At 42.2% G+C, this 14,385-nt stretch overlaps 2 protein-coding genes across 3 annotated transcripts in view; both read left to right on the top strand.

The window, feature by feature from the left end:
• The window catches only part of mapk13 (mitogen-activated protein kinase 13), a 29,868-nt gene extending 22,484 nt beyond the window's left edge, over positions 1-7,384 (top strand). Inside the window, exons 10-12 of the mRNA XM_057860270.1 lie at positions 2,835-2,913; positions 2,980-3,153; positions 6,376-7,384. Coding sequence (XP_057716253.1) covers positions 2,835-2,913; positions 2,980-3,153; positions 6,376-6,461 — 339 coding nt within the window. The 3' untranslated portion in view covers positions 6,462-7,384. The remainder of the gene's footprint in view (positions 1-2,834; positions 2,914-2,979; positions 3,154-6,375) is intronic.
• Positions 7,385-7,519: 135 nt separating this feature from the next.
• Positions 7,520-14,385, top strand: part of brpf3b (bromodomain and PHD finger containing, 3b) — a 33,878-nt gene continuing 27,012 nt past the window's right edge. For both annotated transcript variants that reach the window (XM_057860260.1, XM_057860255.1), the window contains exons 1-2: positions 7,520-8,110; positions 9,640-11,204. In XM_057860260.1, the coding sequence (XP_057716243.1) occupies positions 9,664-11,204 (1,541 nt within the window). In that variant the 5' untranslated portion in view covers positions 7,520-8,110; positions 9,640-9,663. The remainder of the gene's footprint in view (positions 8,111-9,639; positions 11,205-14,385) is intronic.

The raw sequence follows: 14,385 nt of genomic DNA, 5'->3' as shown, positions 1-14,385 counted from the left end.
TAGAGAAGACGGGAGTAAATATAATCTACACAAAGAAACTGTAACCCGATCGACTCAAAGCATCGAAAAGTAAGGGTTACATTACGTCAGAAACACGTTCGGTACGCCTCCGTTCTAAACCGAGCACCACGTACCGAAAAGGTTCAATACAAATACATGTACTGCTACACCCTTAGTCGCCATGTAAACTGCCCCTTAGTAATAAAACTTTAAAGCAACACTTGGTTTCAGCTTTGGTCAATTTTGGCGACGCCGGTGGACAAAGGCGGTAGTGTTTTGCCTTAAAGAAGACTGCATTTCCCATGAGGACCATCACACAATTGCAGTATCGTAAAATCATCAATCAATCAAACATCAATCTCCCGGTCGCCTGCAGAAGGATTGAACAACATTTCTTTTTTTTTTTTTTTTTTTTTTTTTTTTTTTTTTTTTTTTTTTAAAACCTGTCCTGTTCAGCTGTTTGACACAGAGAATGGAAGTCTAAGTGCCCGGATTCTGAACAGTTTTAATGTTTCACATTGAGAGTCTGACATACTCCCATTGTGATCATTCAAAATACCTTTTTATTATGACAAAGCAGCGAACAGGAAGGGATTATGGGGGGACAGAAGAAAAGAAATACAAGAGAAGAAAGAAAAGAAACACATACACAAACAACAACAAGAAATACATTGAACATCTAAACTAGTTACTAATATGCTGGTGCTATCGTCAGCGAGATGTATTTCCGGTTTACACCATGTGGGGGCCTATTGGCCAGTGAAAGAGGAGAATGGGGGTGGGGGTGTCTATAAGACTATAAACTAAGTGATTGAAAGGGGTAGAGTGTACACAAATCAGTTCTGTGATCTAGAACCCAGTAATCGTGTGAATCTCTTATGAGTGAAAGCCCGTTGGCGACCAACCCTACGCCGCCGCATCGCCAATCCCGGCACCGGAACCCCCAACCCGAGCATGCCCTACCACATCCAGCAGCACGCAAGCCCCACCGGGCGCGCGACAGCCACGCAGACGGGTGGAGAGACCGCGCGGGCACCAACCCAGGGCCACGGCCCACACCCAGCCAGCCCGGGGAGGGCGGGCGGGGGGGCGGGGGGATCCATGCGCAGCCCATCCCTCCTCCAACCGCCCAGCAAAGGAGCCACCGTCACCCCCCCCCGGGACCCAGGGTGGTCCCCCGGGCCACCCGCGCGCCCATCAACCGGCCTTCAGGGATGGCAGGAGGGGACGCATCACCAACCCCACGCCTACACCCACCCCCGCCCGCCCACCCGGACCACGAGCCACAGCCCCCCAACCGGCACGGCACGCCACGGGACCCCCAGCGGCCCACCAAGCCCCAGGCAAGGCAGGGTCCCCCGCCGGTGCAGGCGACACCCCGCTGATACACCGGCGCCCAGCCAGCGACCCGCGACGGAGCGCAGGGCGGACGCCCAGCCAGAGAAGAGAGGGGAAGGCGGAGGCAGGAGAACGCCCAGGGACTGCCATGGGGCGACGCAAGATCGGAGACCCGACCCCCCAACCCACTCCCGCGGCCGGCAGCCGAGGCAGAGGGGAGGCCACACCCCGGGAGCCACGCCATATAGAAAAAGTGTGGGACCCACCTACCACCCTATTACTGTGGCTGCCAGGTTCCCGACTGGCAGCCATCACCCAGCACCGTGATGGGGGTGTGAGGGGAGGGTAGTGCAATGTATGCATTAAAATAGGAGAGCTTGGCTTGGGGCAGTGGGACCGCAGCATGGAGTTTCTGTCCAGCCGCCCGTCCCACCGCCCTTTGCCAGAGCTCTCCTGTGGAGTATGATGTGTGTGGTGCATTTAAAAAAGGTGCAGGGATGGCGGGGCCTGTGGTGAGGAGGCAGCCGTGAGCCCCCCCCCCCCCCCCCCCCCCCCCCCAGCAGGTCCCAACCATCCCACAACCTTGGTGTGTGGTGCATTAAAAACAGGGGGGAGTCGGGCTGGGACTGTAAAGCCCCGTCCCAACTCTCCCCGGAGAAATGTATGAGCATGTAAGTGCCAGGGTGAAAAATATTTACAGTGCCGAAGTGAGAAGTGCGTGAGTTAAGAGGCAGGCTCCCGCGGGCGTGGCCCCGTTGAACAACATTTCTGTTTTCAGTGGCTGTGTGAAGGATGAAAAGTAATATTGTAATGAATCCAGTTATGACTGAAGAATAGCATCTGATGGTTAGCAACCGTGTGGCTAAACCCCTCACCCCACCTGAAGTCATCAGCGCTAATGAGTTCGGTTGGGGGGGGGGGGTTCACGCCAGCAAGTGAAAGCCAGGCCAATGTTTATTCTGTAAATCCATGTAGCGGTCTTTTTCTTTCCTCCTCAGACAAAACTCTTTTGTTGCTCTGCTATCTTTACAGAATTTGCGCGAAAGCATTAGCATCGACCTCTGTCTTTATAATGGATGGGGAAAGGGGGAAGTGACGTATGTCGTAAAGCAGTCAGCACATTTATAGTTTTTTTTTTTGTGTGTAGCAAGGTTCCTGCCACCCGTCTCAAGATATGAAAGATGTGTCATCCAACTAGTAGTCGGTTAACATCTTATCACAAATGTAATAAAAATATTTTATAAAGGTTAAAAAGTTACCTAGTGTTGCTTTAACATTAAATTTCTTGAATACTTTAGCCAACCAGCACTAAAATATTTTATTTTCCAGTCCATGTCTCCACAGCAAGTACAATTTAGCCACTTTTTTCTCTGAAGCAGATATTTTTCCATTTTGTAGAACAGTGTCATCACCGTGCATATTACACAAATGATTCTACAAATTTGTGCACTTATTGCTGTTGGTTTTGCCCTCAACATTTTTTCCCATGCAAACAGGCAAAAAATTATGTGAAAGCCCTTCCTTGCTATCCAAGAAAAGACTTCTCAACGTTGTTTCCCCGAGCCAGTGTAAATGGTGGGTTCAATTTATAAACAAATGTTCTTTTTGCGTGCACATTGCTGATCATTGGATTGTTTGTAGGCATTGACCTGCTGGAGAAGATGCTTGTTCTGGACGGTGACGAGAGGCCTACAGCTGAACTGGCGCTGGAGCACCCATACTTTGACAGCCTCAGGGACCCAGATGACCTCCCTGAGCCTGAACCATACGATGACAGCCACGACAATGCCAAGTTATCGCTGGAAGAGTGGAAGCGTAAGTACTAGGAGTGGGAACCTCTTGGTACCTCACGATACGATACGCGATACAAAGCTCACGATAATGATGATCTGACGATATGGCGATAGTTATCCATACATTGGTCAGGAAATCATTCTAGGACTTTCTACAAACAACTAATAAACCGAAAAACAAGTTTCTGCTTTGAATTAGAATGAGTTTATCACTAGTAGATGTCCAATCCATTTGAACTGGGAGGGTGGCATACAAAGGGGTTCAATTTTTTGAAATGCAATTAACAATGCACTATCAACAGCTGATGTCAAAAGTGAAACGTATGATTACTGCGCGCTGATGTTCAAAAGACATACGTTTGCTGTCAAGTGATATTTTACCCAAGCAAAAAGTCTTGATTTAAAAAAAAAAAAAACTGCTGTCTTCACATATTTTTATATTGCTTCAAACATTCTTAAAAAGGGTTGATTTTACATGTTTAACACAGGTCACATAAAATATCGTGGCAAACTTATGGATGCCACTAATATTGGGAACATACAACTGGATGCAGTTTGTGGACACTTTGGGTATACCTTTAATTGTTTACAGCTTGTATAGTAAGAAATAAATCTAGAAATGTACAAGAAATACAGTGTAGAAAAACAGGAGCATTGAAAAACAATTAAAAGAAAAACACAATAGAAGATCATAAGATTATTAAAACAGCCCCAACTCACTCTTGATTATTATTAATATATAAATATTAGCGCTAGCATATTTAAACGTAAAATGTTAACATTACCGGTATATAAACTGTACCCTAGCGTAAGTCGCAGGACCAGTCAAACTAGTATTAAAACAATGTGACTTAGAGTCTGGAAAATATGGTAAATAAAAAGTAACTTATAAAGTAATTTGTAAAATGCGTAGAAAACCTTTATCTTATTTTAATAATTGTATTCTTTTATTTTTGTAACTAATTCCAGTTGAAGAGACAAATTTGAATAATTTAGCTATGGTACTTTCAAAATGTTTTTTTTTTCTAGGCTTACTGGACATAATAGTAGGGTGCAGGGCTTTAGTAAACCTAAGCTGTTAAAGTGAAGGGGGTGGAAATCATATTTTCTTTTGTTTGTCCATACAAGTGGAGGATGATGCACAGTGGGCAAAAATACTGTAATAATTGTAAACCCTTTAGAAACACTTAAAATTAAGTCAAATTTGGTCATTAAATGTGGTCCAATTTTCATTAAAATCACAACAATAAGCATAAATAAATAATAAAACCATTAAAATATAGTGTATATAAATAATATCTGTGTTGTTTGTGTGGCTCTGCAGTTGGGCATTACTTTTAGTAATGACTGAACCACACTACTGCCACTATTGTTTTTTGGTCATGTTGGTCTTGAATTTATTTTCAAACAGCATTGAAAAGTCTTACTGAAATGATGCATCTGGATACAACATTTGATTTCCGAAAGTACAGTATTGATAATCAGCCCCTGTGGTAAAAATAGCACTCAGTTTAAGGTTTTTTATTTATGTGGTATTGAGGTTGTTGTTTTTTTAGTAGTGATCTCGAGTTTAGAATTTTTGTATGGTGAGAATACTAGTAGGAACGCTGCCTTTCTTCACTGACTGTGCCCTTCCAGATGTGCAAGCTGCCCATGCCACATGCACTCATGCAATCCCATACCTTCACAGAAACAGGCTTCTGAACTGGGCGCTGATAATACCTGGGCTTGTCATTGTCCTATGTAGTCTGGATGACATGACGTCCCAGTTTTCCATAAAGAACTTTGAATCATTATCCGTCTGACCACAGGAGTTTTTTCACTTTACCAAACTCTGATATGCCCTGGCCTAAAGAAAACATACGGAGCTTCTGCGTCCTGTTTAGAAATGGCTTCTGTTTTGCATTAGAGAGTCTCCGCTGGCAAATGCTGGATTGTGTTGACAATGTTTTCTAGAAGTATTGCTGAGCCCAATTTGTGCTTTCCTTAACAGTAGAATTCTTGTTTGTGGTGCAGTACTGTTTAAGTGCCCGAAGATCACGGGCATCCAGTATGGTTTTTCGGCCTTGTCCTAATCTCTTGAATGACGCTATGCACTATAGATGATGAGAACTTCAAAATCTTTGTAATTTTTTTGCTGGGAAACCTGATACTGCTGCACTATGGTTATGCACATCTTTGGGGGAATTGGCAATCCTCTACTCATTTTGGCTTCTGAGATTAACTGCCACTCTGAGAAGCTCTTTTTAATCATGTTGTCAATGGACCTGATTAGTGGTAATTAATCTTTCAGCTGTTCACTATATGTTTATTAGACTTTTCCAACCTCTTACTGTCTGCCAACTTTCCCAACTTTTTTTTAGATTTGTTGACACCATGAAATTTAAAATCAACATGTTTCCCTTAAAATTACAAATCTGAGCTACCATCTAGGTTGTATTTGGAATAAAAAATTGAAATTTGGTACTTCTGCATCATTGCATTCAGTTTTTATTCACAGTTTCTATAGCGCCTCAAATTAATTGGACAAATCATCCAACATATAGTGGTTCTGTGAAGCAATGATTCGGTTGCCATGAAAATAATGCATCTAGTCAGATTGTGCTGATGTCATCCTAACTACTCAGTGTCAATAGGTGGCGTGATTGCTTGGTACTCACTGTACATTTACATTGTGATGATCCCCTTCAACATGTACAGTCAGTATTCTGTTCATCTCAGTGAGCACAAGAAACACAACTCAGAATTGTATAATTACACTTGAAACATGCCTAAATAAGACTAATACAAAAAATATTTTTTAAATTAGCTGATTCTGAAATTCAATCTGTGTTAACAAATAGGTTTGGGTGTGCAGTGCCCATTTATACGTTAAGGGTTTTTTTTTTTTGTACAATAAATTTGGCTGAGACGGTATTTGTTGGGTAATTGAGCTTCCTAGTTTGACACAAAAGTTTAACAATTCCAATTGACTTTTCCCAGATTTTAGAGAACAGGGAAACTAGAGGAAATACAATACTGTCCTATATGCCGTACAATCATCTGTTATATTTGTAAATAATTAACCACTGCCTACGGTGGACAGCCCCTCTTTGTGTTTTAAGAGATTAATCTGTTGGATCAACGACCTCACAAGTGTTCTGTAGCTGAACTGCTTTTGAATAATTGATTTTAAAGTGCTCTTTGATGGTGCTCTGTAAAACCTGTTGGTAGGCTGAAAAACATTTTCTCTTCTGGCCTGCAGGGTTATGTTTCCGAGAGGTGAAGAGCTTTGTTCCATTCCCTCGACGGGACTCCAAGAGAAAAAACACATTGACTATGACTCCCTGACTTGATAAATGTCTTGTATATAAGTATGTTTATTGCCCAAATTATTGCACAGCCAATTGTGTCCTTGTACAAGACTATTATGGTTTTGTTTTATTTCTTCTACCCAGATTATGTTTACATTTCAAATAGTTTTGTAAAACAGTTTTGAGTCAAGTGCAGGTGTTTGTGACAGAGACATTTCATATTGCTTAGTCAATTTACCACGGGTGAAAAATAAATTCTATTGGTCCTTTTCAGTTAAAGAATACCTGACAATTATAGTGTTGACATTATGGTTTTAAGATAGTAACACTAAAATAATAACCTTCACAAATGTCATTGTATGAAATGTTTATTGTCAGGAGCATTTTATGATCATGTACATGAGTATGATTGTCACTTTTATTTTTGTTCATTTGTGATTTCTGTCACCTTTGTGCTATAAAAATACAAATGTTCTACTGTATGCCTGAATTTTAAACAGATTGCACGTATCTCCTAGATGTTGGTAATTATGTAAAATGATTAGGTACATTTGCATGTTTTTGTTCCTAAATGGAACGAATACAAAGTAACTAAATTAAATATATATAGTTGGAACTAAATTAAATGGAACAAATTGTGAGAAAAACTTTAATAGTCAGTCATTCTATTTAAATGTGCAATATATTATTTTAAAAATGTAGTTGTTATTTATAAAGAGATTGACAGGTATTTCTACACTGGTCATAGAATGAATAAATTCCATACAATTGTTTCAGATTATATTGTAAACTTCATTGAAATAATTCAGTTAAATTGTTTATTTTGCTCACCTTAAAAATATTTTACATATTTAGGTTGTTGGTTTTAACATTGTTTCATTTTAGCACCTTCATTTCTGTTTTGGATGGACATCTTGTAACCTGTTGTGAATCAATAGAAATTACAATTCTATTACTGCGCCTACCTGTCTACGTGTTTTCTGTTGCGTGAGGGCAGGTGTCACGTTTGTCTCCTTTTTTAATGGCCTGGGCGCCAAAATTATGCAGTGACGTCAAGTTGGCCTCAATGTGTATATTTAGTTGAGTTAAACGTATTAGACAGAAACCGGAAATAAGACTAGTCGTGATTACGTTGAGACACGGTTTTAGACTATTATTATACAAGCCAATTGATCACCACTACAGAATGAAAAATAAACATTTGAAGAAAGCTCATTTCTGAGAAACTAGAATAGAAAAGCGAAATAAAGGCAGTAAACCGTTTTTCTTGGAAAATAATTGATCAATTATTTTAGTTTGAAAGATGTGCCCGGATGTTTCATGTCATTAACAATGGAGTTAGCCTAGTTTCGCAAAGCTAGCCGGAGGCGGCTAACCCACAAAATTAGGTCGACATTAGATAGTGTCTGACAGTATAATCTCAGATATGTGATTCGTTTAGTCGTTGGGTGTACGGGCTTTTGTCTCAAACTCCTCGATCACCCTTTTACGGAGGGACGGGCGTGTTTGTTAAAAGGGACACACGCCGGCTGTACCAACAAACTGTAGCGGGCTAAGAGCAAGTTAGCTTTTGGCGACGGAAATACAGTAAGTAAGAACCACAGGCTAGGTGGCAAGCAACCATTTCTGTAGAAACGCCTTAGACCGCCGGCTGTGGAGCTACTTGTCACCCAGTTGCCATAATAGGTAAGAATGTTGTGTATCTAATCAGGAGTTATATGCGAACTTTGTATGTCTACCAGACTACGACGCTGTGTTGTGTTCACTCCATGTCATCGTAAAAATTGGGAGTTTATGTTGAATAAAAGCAGATCTTTTAAAGTTAGCAGTCGTGCTAGCTCAGTCTAAATAAAATTGTTATGCGGCCTCTGCGGAAAACTGTCATAAAACGTTTCTCGCGTGTCTAAACAGCACACAACGAAATGACAACGACAAGTCATATGAAATTGCTTAATTGTTTTATTTTAACACTGTAAATATGGCTGGCAGCGTACTTCTGAAATAAGGGCAGTGAGCGATTGACGCTATTGCGTTCTTTGAGGTGATTGGCCTAGTGACGCGTCAATCAAGTATGCCTGAAAGCTGATTGGCTGGCCGTTCCCGTGTTGTGGTAGCCCAACGAGAAGTTGAGCCGTAATAAGTTGGTCTACGAAAGCATGGTAACGTTACATGTTGCTCTTTTCCTCTTCTATTCTCGAACAAAATAAAACGTGGTATATTCATGTATACAACTGGCATTTTGTATCTTTCACAAGCAAGTATGATGAAACTAAATACCTTATTGAGTCAACTAAAAATGTTCGTAAACTACAAGATTATAGCATGAGATTGTATGATAAACGTATTAGATTCTCTTGACGGATAATTTAAATATGCACACATAATACTACAGGATTTATATAATCTGTGGCACTGCACATCACTATCTAGATTGAGTCATGTCCAAACATAATAATAAAAAGTAATGTAACTACCTCGCAAAGTGAGTTGACATTGCTCTTCCCTTGTTCTATTAAACCTGTCACAATTTGATAAAACACAAACCCGTTCCAATTTGCTGTCAGTCAGTTTACACCAGTTTGCCAACCGCCTGACTGTCTCCTCTCTCTTTTCCACTTTTGTCATACTCCTTGAGCTTGTCCATAAAGGCGTACACCCATATTTACAGATATTACAGTAATAATGACAAACTTCTTGTTGTATTATGCTGGTGTCTTCAAACATGGGAGCATAATAACACATGCTCAGTATGTTAAAGGAAAACTTCAACATTGCTGGAATTGTCCCTATTGCTGTAACCACCTAGTAATATGGGGAGTTTAATTCGTCTTTACTCATCAATTCACAATCTTTAAACCATCAAATGCATCATCAAATGCCGGTGTGCACAACTGCTAGGTTGCACAGTTATCACACTACAAAAAAATAATAATTAGTTGTCTTTTGGCATAATGCTCGAAACAATCACTTTGTTGTTCGCCTGCTGCAGTAGTCCAAAGATAGCCCTATCCAGATAATTATAACATTATTTAGAAAGTGATTGGAGTGGCTTCGATCACTGTCTCTGTGAGCATGTTGGCAGGCTTCAGGTTGGCTCTTTTGGGGGGAAAAAAGTCTGTTTAGAGTTGTGTTGCACTGCCATGCATTTATTATTAAATCATATCTGCTCTTATTTATTTCTATTTGACGGTAGTTTCTCAATTTTAATTTCACAGGAGGGAACGTGTGATTGGTGGCTTATGAGGAAGCCACGCCGAAAAGGCCTGGCGGGCCCACAAAGTGGCACAGATGACAGGAAGTCCAAGGGGACACCAGGTGGTGGTTGCGGCGTCGGTCCACGTCAGCGATCCTCATCCCCTTACAGTCTCAAAGCATCTCCAAGCAGAGAAACTCTGAGCTATGCCCAAGCTCAGAATGTCGTGGAGGTGGAACTGGAGGGCCGGCTTCATCGCATCTCCATTTTAGAGCCCTTGGTAGTCATCACTGAGGATGAAATGATGGCGCAAGATATCAGCGAATGTAACAGCAACAAAGAGAACAGCGAGCAGCCATCACCGCTTGTCAGTGCTATGCAAACTTCCGTCAAAGCAGTCACGCCCCGCGGCCGCCGGAAACCCGCTAAATATCTGTCTAAGTCTCCGCCACATTCCAAGAACCACTGCGCCAGCACTCAACCGCAAATGCCTGAAAAGTTAAATGTCGCTCACAATCATCTAATATCCCTCCCCAAGCCTTCATTTCGCATAGTAGACACTTTTACACAAGTCGAAACGCCACCTCTGCCCGTGGCATACTACCGCTATATCGAACGTTCCTCCGAGGACCAGGAAGCTTTGGCTGAGTATGACATGGACGAGGAGGATTCCGCGTGGTTGGAAATGGTCAACGCTAGCCGATCAGCGGAGGGCTACACCACGTTATCAGCGGACGTCTTTGAGTTGCTAGTGGACCGCCTCGAGGACGAGGCTTACCGGGAGGCTCGCACCCGGGTTCCCTCTCAGAACGCCATTGACGATGACGCCTTCTGCTGCGTGTGCCTGGACGACGAGTGCCTCAACAGCAACGTCATCCTCTTCTGTGACGCGTGCAACTTAGCTGTGCACCAGGAATGTTACGGCGTTCCCTATATCCCTGAGGGCCAGTGGCTGTGCCGCTGCTGTCTTCAGTCCCCTCAGAAACCAGTTGACTGTGTGCTGTGTCCAAACAGAGGCGGCGCCTTTAAGCAAACCAGTGACGGCCGCTGGGCGCATGTAGTCTGCGCTATCTGGATCCCTGAAGTCTGCTTTGCCAATACAGTTTTTTTGGAACCAGTGGAAGGTGTCAACAACATTCCCCCAGCGCGCTGGAAACTTACATGTTACCTGTGCAAACAAAAAGGTCGCGGGGCATCCATACAGTGCCACAAGGCCAACTGTTACACCGCGTTTCACGTCACTTGCGCACAGCGTGCCGGCCTGTTTATGAAAATCGACCCAGTACGAGAGACAAACATCAACGGGACCACATTCTCTGTCAAAAAGACAGCCTTCTGTGAGACTCACTCACCCGCAGGCCAAGATGGCATCTCGGACGAAGAGAGTGAAGGACGGGTGGTAGGCAGCAGAGGAAGAGCCAGTCGGGGGCGGAGTGCCTACACAGATGGTCCCGTTACACCAAAAAAAGGCAGAAAGTCTGAAAGTGATGGGAAGATGGGTAAAAAGAAAGAGAAGATAGACACGTGTTCCACAACACTGAACAATGCTTCGCCACAACTGATAGTGCCTGAAATACCCACAACCAGGTACATTATCTCAAATTTTGTATTTTCACCTGTATGTTCAATCAGCAGCATGTTTGATTGATATTACAGCGGTTTAGGACTAGTGCTGGGTACTATGATGATATATATCACCAAAACAACAGGGACTAGATATTACTATACCTACAAATCATAGGTGTGTTCAATCTCTACACAACGCAAGTATGTGATGCATGAATAAAACACCAGTAACTCATTGGCTGCCATTGATGGTGATAGAAATCCAGTCCATTTGAACTGGGATGGCTGGCAATGAATGATCATCTTTCACTGCCATTGATGGTGACATACAATGAGGAGCAGAAGTATTTTCCCCCCTTGTGATTTGGCAAGTTCACCCACTTAGAAAATAGGTAGAGGTCTGAAATTTCAATCATAGATGCATTTCCACTTGTCACAACATATCTAAAAAAAAACAAAAAAAAATCTGCAACTCCCATTGTAGGATTTTTCAATAATTTATTTGTAATTTACTGGGGTTCATAAGTATTTGTGCCCCAGGGAAAATCGATGCTAATATTTAGTGCAGAAGGCTTTGTTTGCAATTACAGAAGTCAGACGCTTTTTGTAGTTCTTCACCAGGTTTTCACGTATTCAAACAGGGATTTTGGCCCATTCCTCCACACAAATCTTCTCCAGATCTGTCAAGTTTCAGGGCTATTGTGGAGAAACACAAGGTTTCAGCTCCATCCAAAGATTTTCTATTGGATTGAGGTCTGGAGACTGGCTAAGCCACTCCAAAACCTTGATATGCTTTTTATGCAACCACTCCTTGGTCAGCTTGGCTGTGTGCTTCGAATCATTGTCACGTTGGAAGATGCAGCCACGACTCATCTTCAAGTCTCTGACTGAGGGAAGGAGGTTGTGGCTCAAAATTTGAAGATGCATTTCACCATTCATCCTCTGCTTTATACAGTACAGTCGTCCTGTCCCCTTTGCCGAAAAGCAGCCCCAAATCATGAGGTTTCCACCCCCATACTTCACAGTGAAGATGGTGTTCTTAAAATAGTTGTACTCCTTCTTTTACCTCCACACACGACGAGTAAAGTTTGCACCAAAAAAGTTCTACTTTGGTCTCATCTGACCACATGACTTTCTCCCATAACCCCTCTACATCATTCAGATGGTCCCTGGCAAACTTCAGATGGGCCTTCATATGTACTGGCTTCAACAGGGGAGCCTTCAAAGCAATGCATGATTTTTAACCATTGCACTGTAGTGTTCTACTGACAGTAGCCTTTGAAAACTGTGCATCCAGCTCTCTTCAGGTAATTGACCAGCCCCAGTCCGAAGTAGATTATCAGTCATGTTTAGCCTTTTCCATTTCATAACAATTGCTGCAGCTGTTGATTTATTCTCACGTAGCTGCTTTCCAATTGTCCCACAGCCTTTTCCAGCTTTGTGGAGATCAACAATTTTTACTCTAATGAACTCATTACAGGGTGACCCAAAAAAAAAGTTTACACTGCCATAATACAACTTAAATGTCATGTTTATTCATCTTAGAATTAGAATTCAATCACAAATTATACATTATTGTAAAGAACATGTACAGTACACTCTATTTTTCAATGTGTCCTCCCTTAAGTGTCACAACAGCCTCCAGGCGCCTGCGGAACGCTTGAAAGGTCTTCTTTATGTAGGATGCTGTCATCTTTTCCCAAGATCTAACAATGGACCTCTCCAAGGCTGCTACAGAAGTTTGTGGCTTCTTACAGGCACTGTCCTCCACTGTTGCCCATATGCTATAATCCAGGGGATTGAGATCTGGATTCTGGGTGGCCACATATCACCTTGTCAATCAACTTTTTGGTCCCCATAGATCGGGCACTTCCAGACCCAGGTTTTCGTGAGGCTGTTCCAGTATCTTTCAGCTTCTTTTTAACTTTGTAGACTGCACATCTGGATATTCTCAGATTTGCTGCAATCTCAGTAGATGTCAGACCGGCACACAGCAATTCAGGTACAGCTAAAGTTTTCTTCATTTTCAGCAGAAGCACAGGAATTGTAGAGACGAGAGATTACCAGCTGCATTGAGTGACCTTAATGAATCACTTAAGCATGACAACCTATTTAGATATGTTTCAATGGCTTTTAAACAAGCAGTCAACTGAGTGTAAACTTTTTTTTGGGTCACCCTGTAGATACCCCATTCACTGTACTGAAATTGTGGGCCTTTGTTGTTATTCTGAGCCAGAAGCACTGCGTGAGCCATATGCGATATGGCAGTGTCTTATTAGCACATTGGATTTGCATAAGATCCAAAAAACGGATATTTTTATTATTTTGATTTCAACAATAAATATAGTTGTACGATATAGGCACTTTTCCCCCATGATTTCAATTGAGGTTGTTCTCCTATTTTTCACAGAAAGTTTATTGGAAAACCTTGAAGTTGTTACATTTATCAGAATTAAAGTAGTAGTGGGGCATTACAATACAATTGGCTTTGCCTGGTACACCAGACACACCGCTGTTCCAGCTATTGAGTCTGGCCACCATTCACGCAGATACAATTTCCAGGGCGGAGCAAGCCACAGCAAACAGACAGCGGAGTGGACCAATCAGCGACAGGCAGACGTGACGTTAGTAAAATGACGAGGGAAGGACGAGGGACTTGCGCGCGGAAGTAAACATACGAAGAGAGCGGAGTTTATTCAACATGGCTAGCGCGAGACAGACTGTTGTCAATGACTCGTGTCGATGTGTTTTTGGTAATTTAAAACTGATTTTACCGTGGATTGGAACATATTCTCGGCTCTACCGTTCACCATCTGTGTTGTTGTGGAGACGACTTTCAACGCGCAAGAGTGACGTTGCTTGTTAAGAACACGTCACGCAAATAAACGAATCTGATTTGTCGATTGATTTTGTACCTGCTCGAGAGGCCGTTAATGGGCTGATTCCCAGACTATACTCTCAGTGTTTGAAAAATACAGGGAGAATAGTCTGGCAGAGCCAGGCAACAATTGGTTATAATATGCTGAGTCCATTATCGTTAACCGTTTGATATTTGTATCGGATTTTTGGAGTTGGACAATATTGGTTATTAGTTAAAAAGCCATTGGTTTTTTGGAGTTGGACAATATTGGTTATCAGTTAAAAAGCCATTATCGGACAGCTCTACTTACACTTTGTGTGTGTGAAACTATCTGCAGTCAGG

Source organism: Corythoichthys intestinalis, chromosome 2, assembly GCF_030265065.1.
Source record: "Corythoichthys intestinalis isolate RoL2023-P3 chromosome 2, ASM3026506v1, whole genome shotgun sequence".
NCBI classification, from domain to species: Eukaryota; Metazoa; Chordata; class Actinopteri; order Syngnathiformes; family Syngnathidae; genus Corythoichthys; species Corythoichthys intestinalis.
Note: the sequence above shows the minus strand (reverse complement) of the source record. Positions and strands in the feature narration are given on the sequence as shown.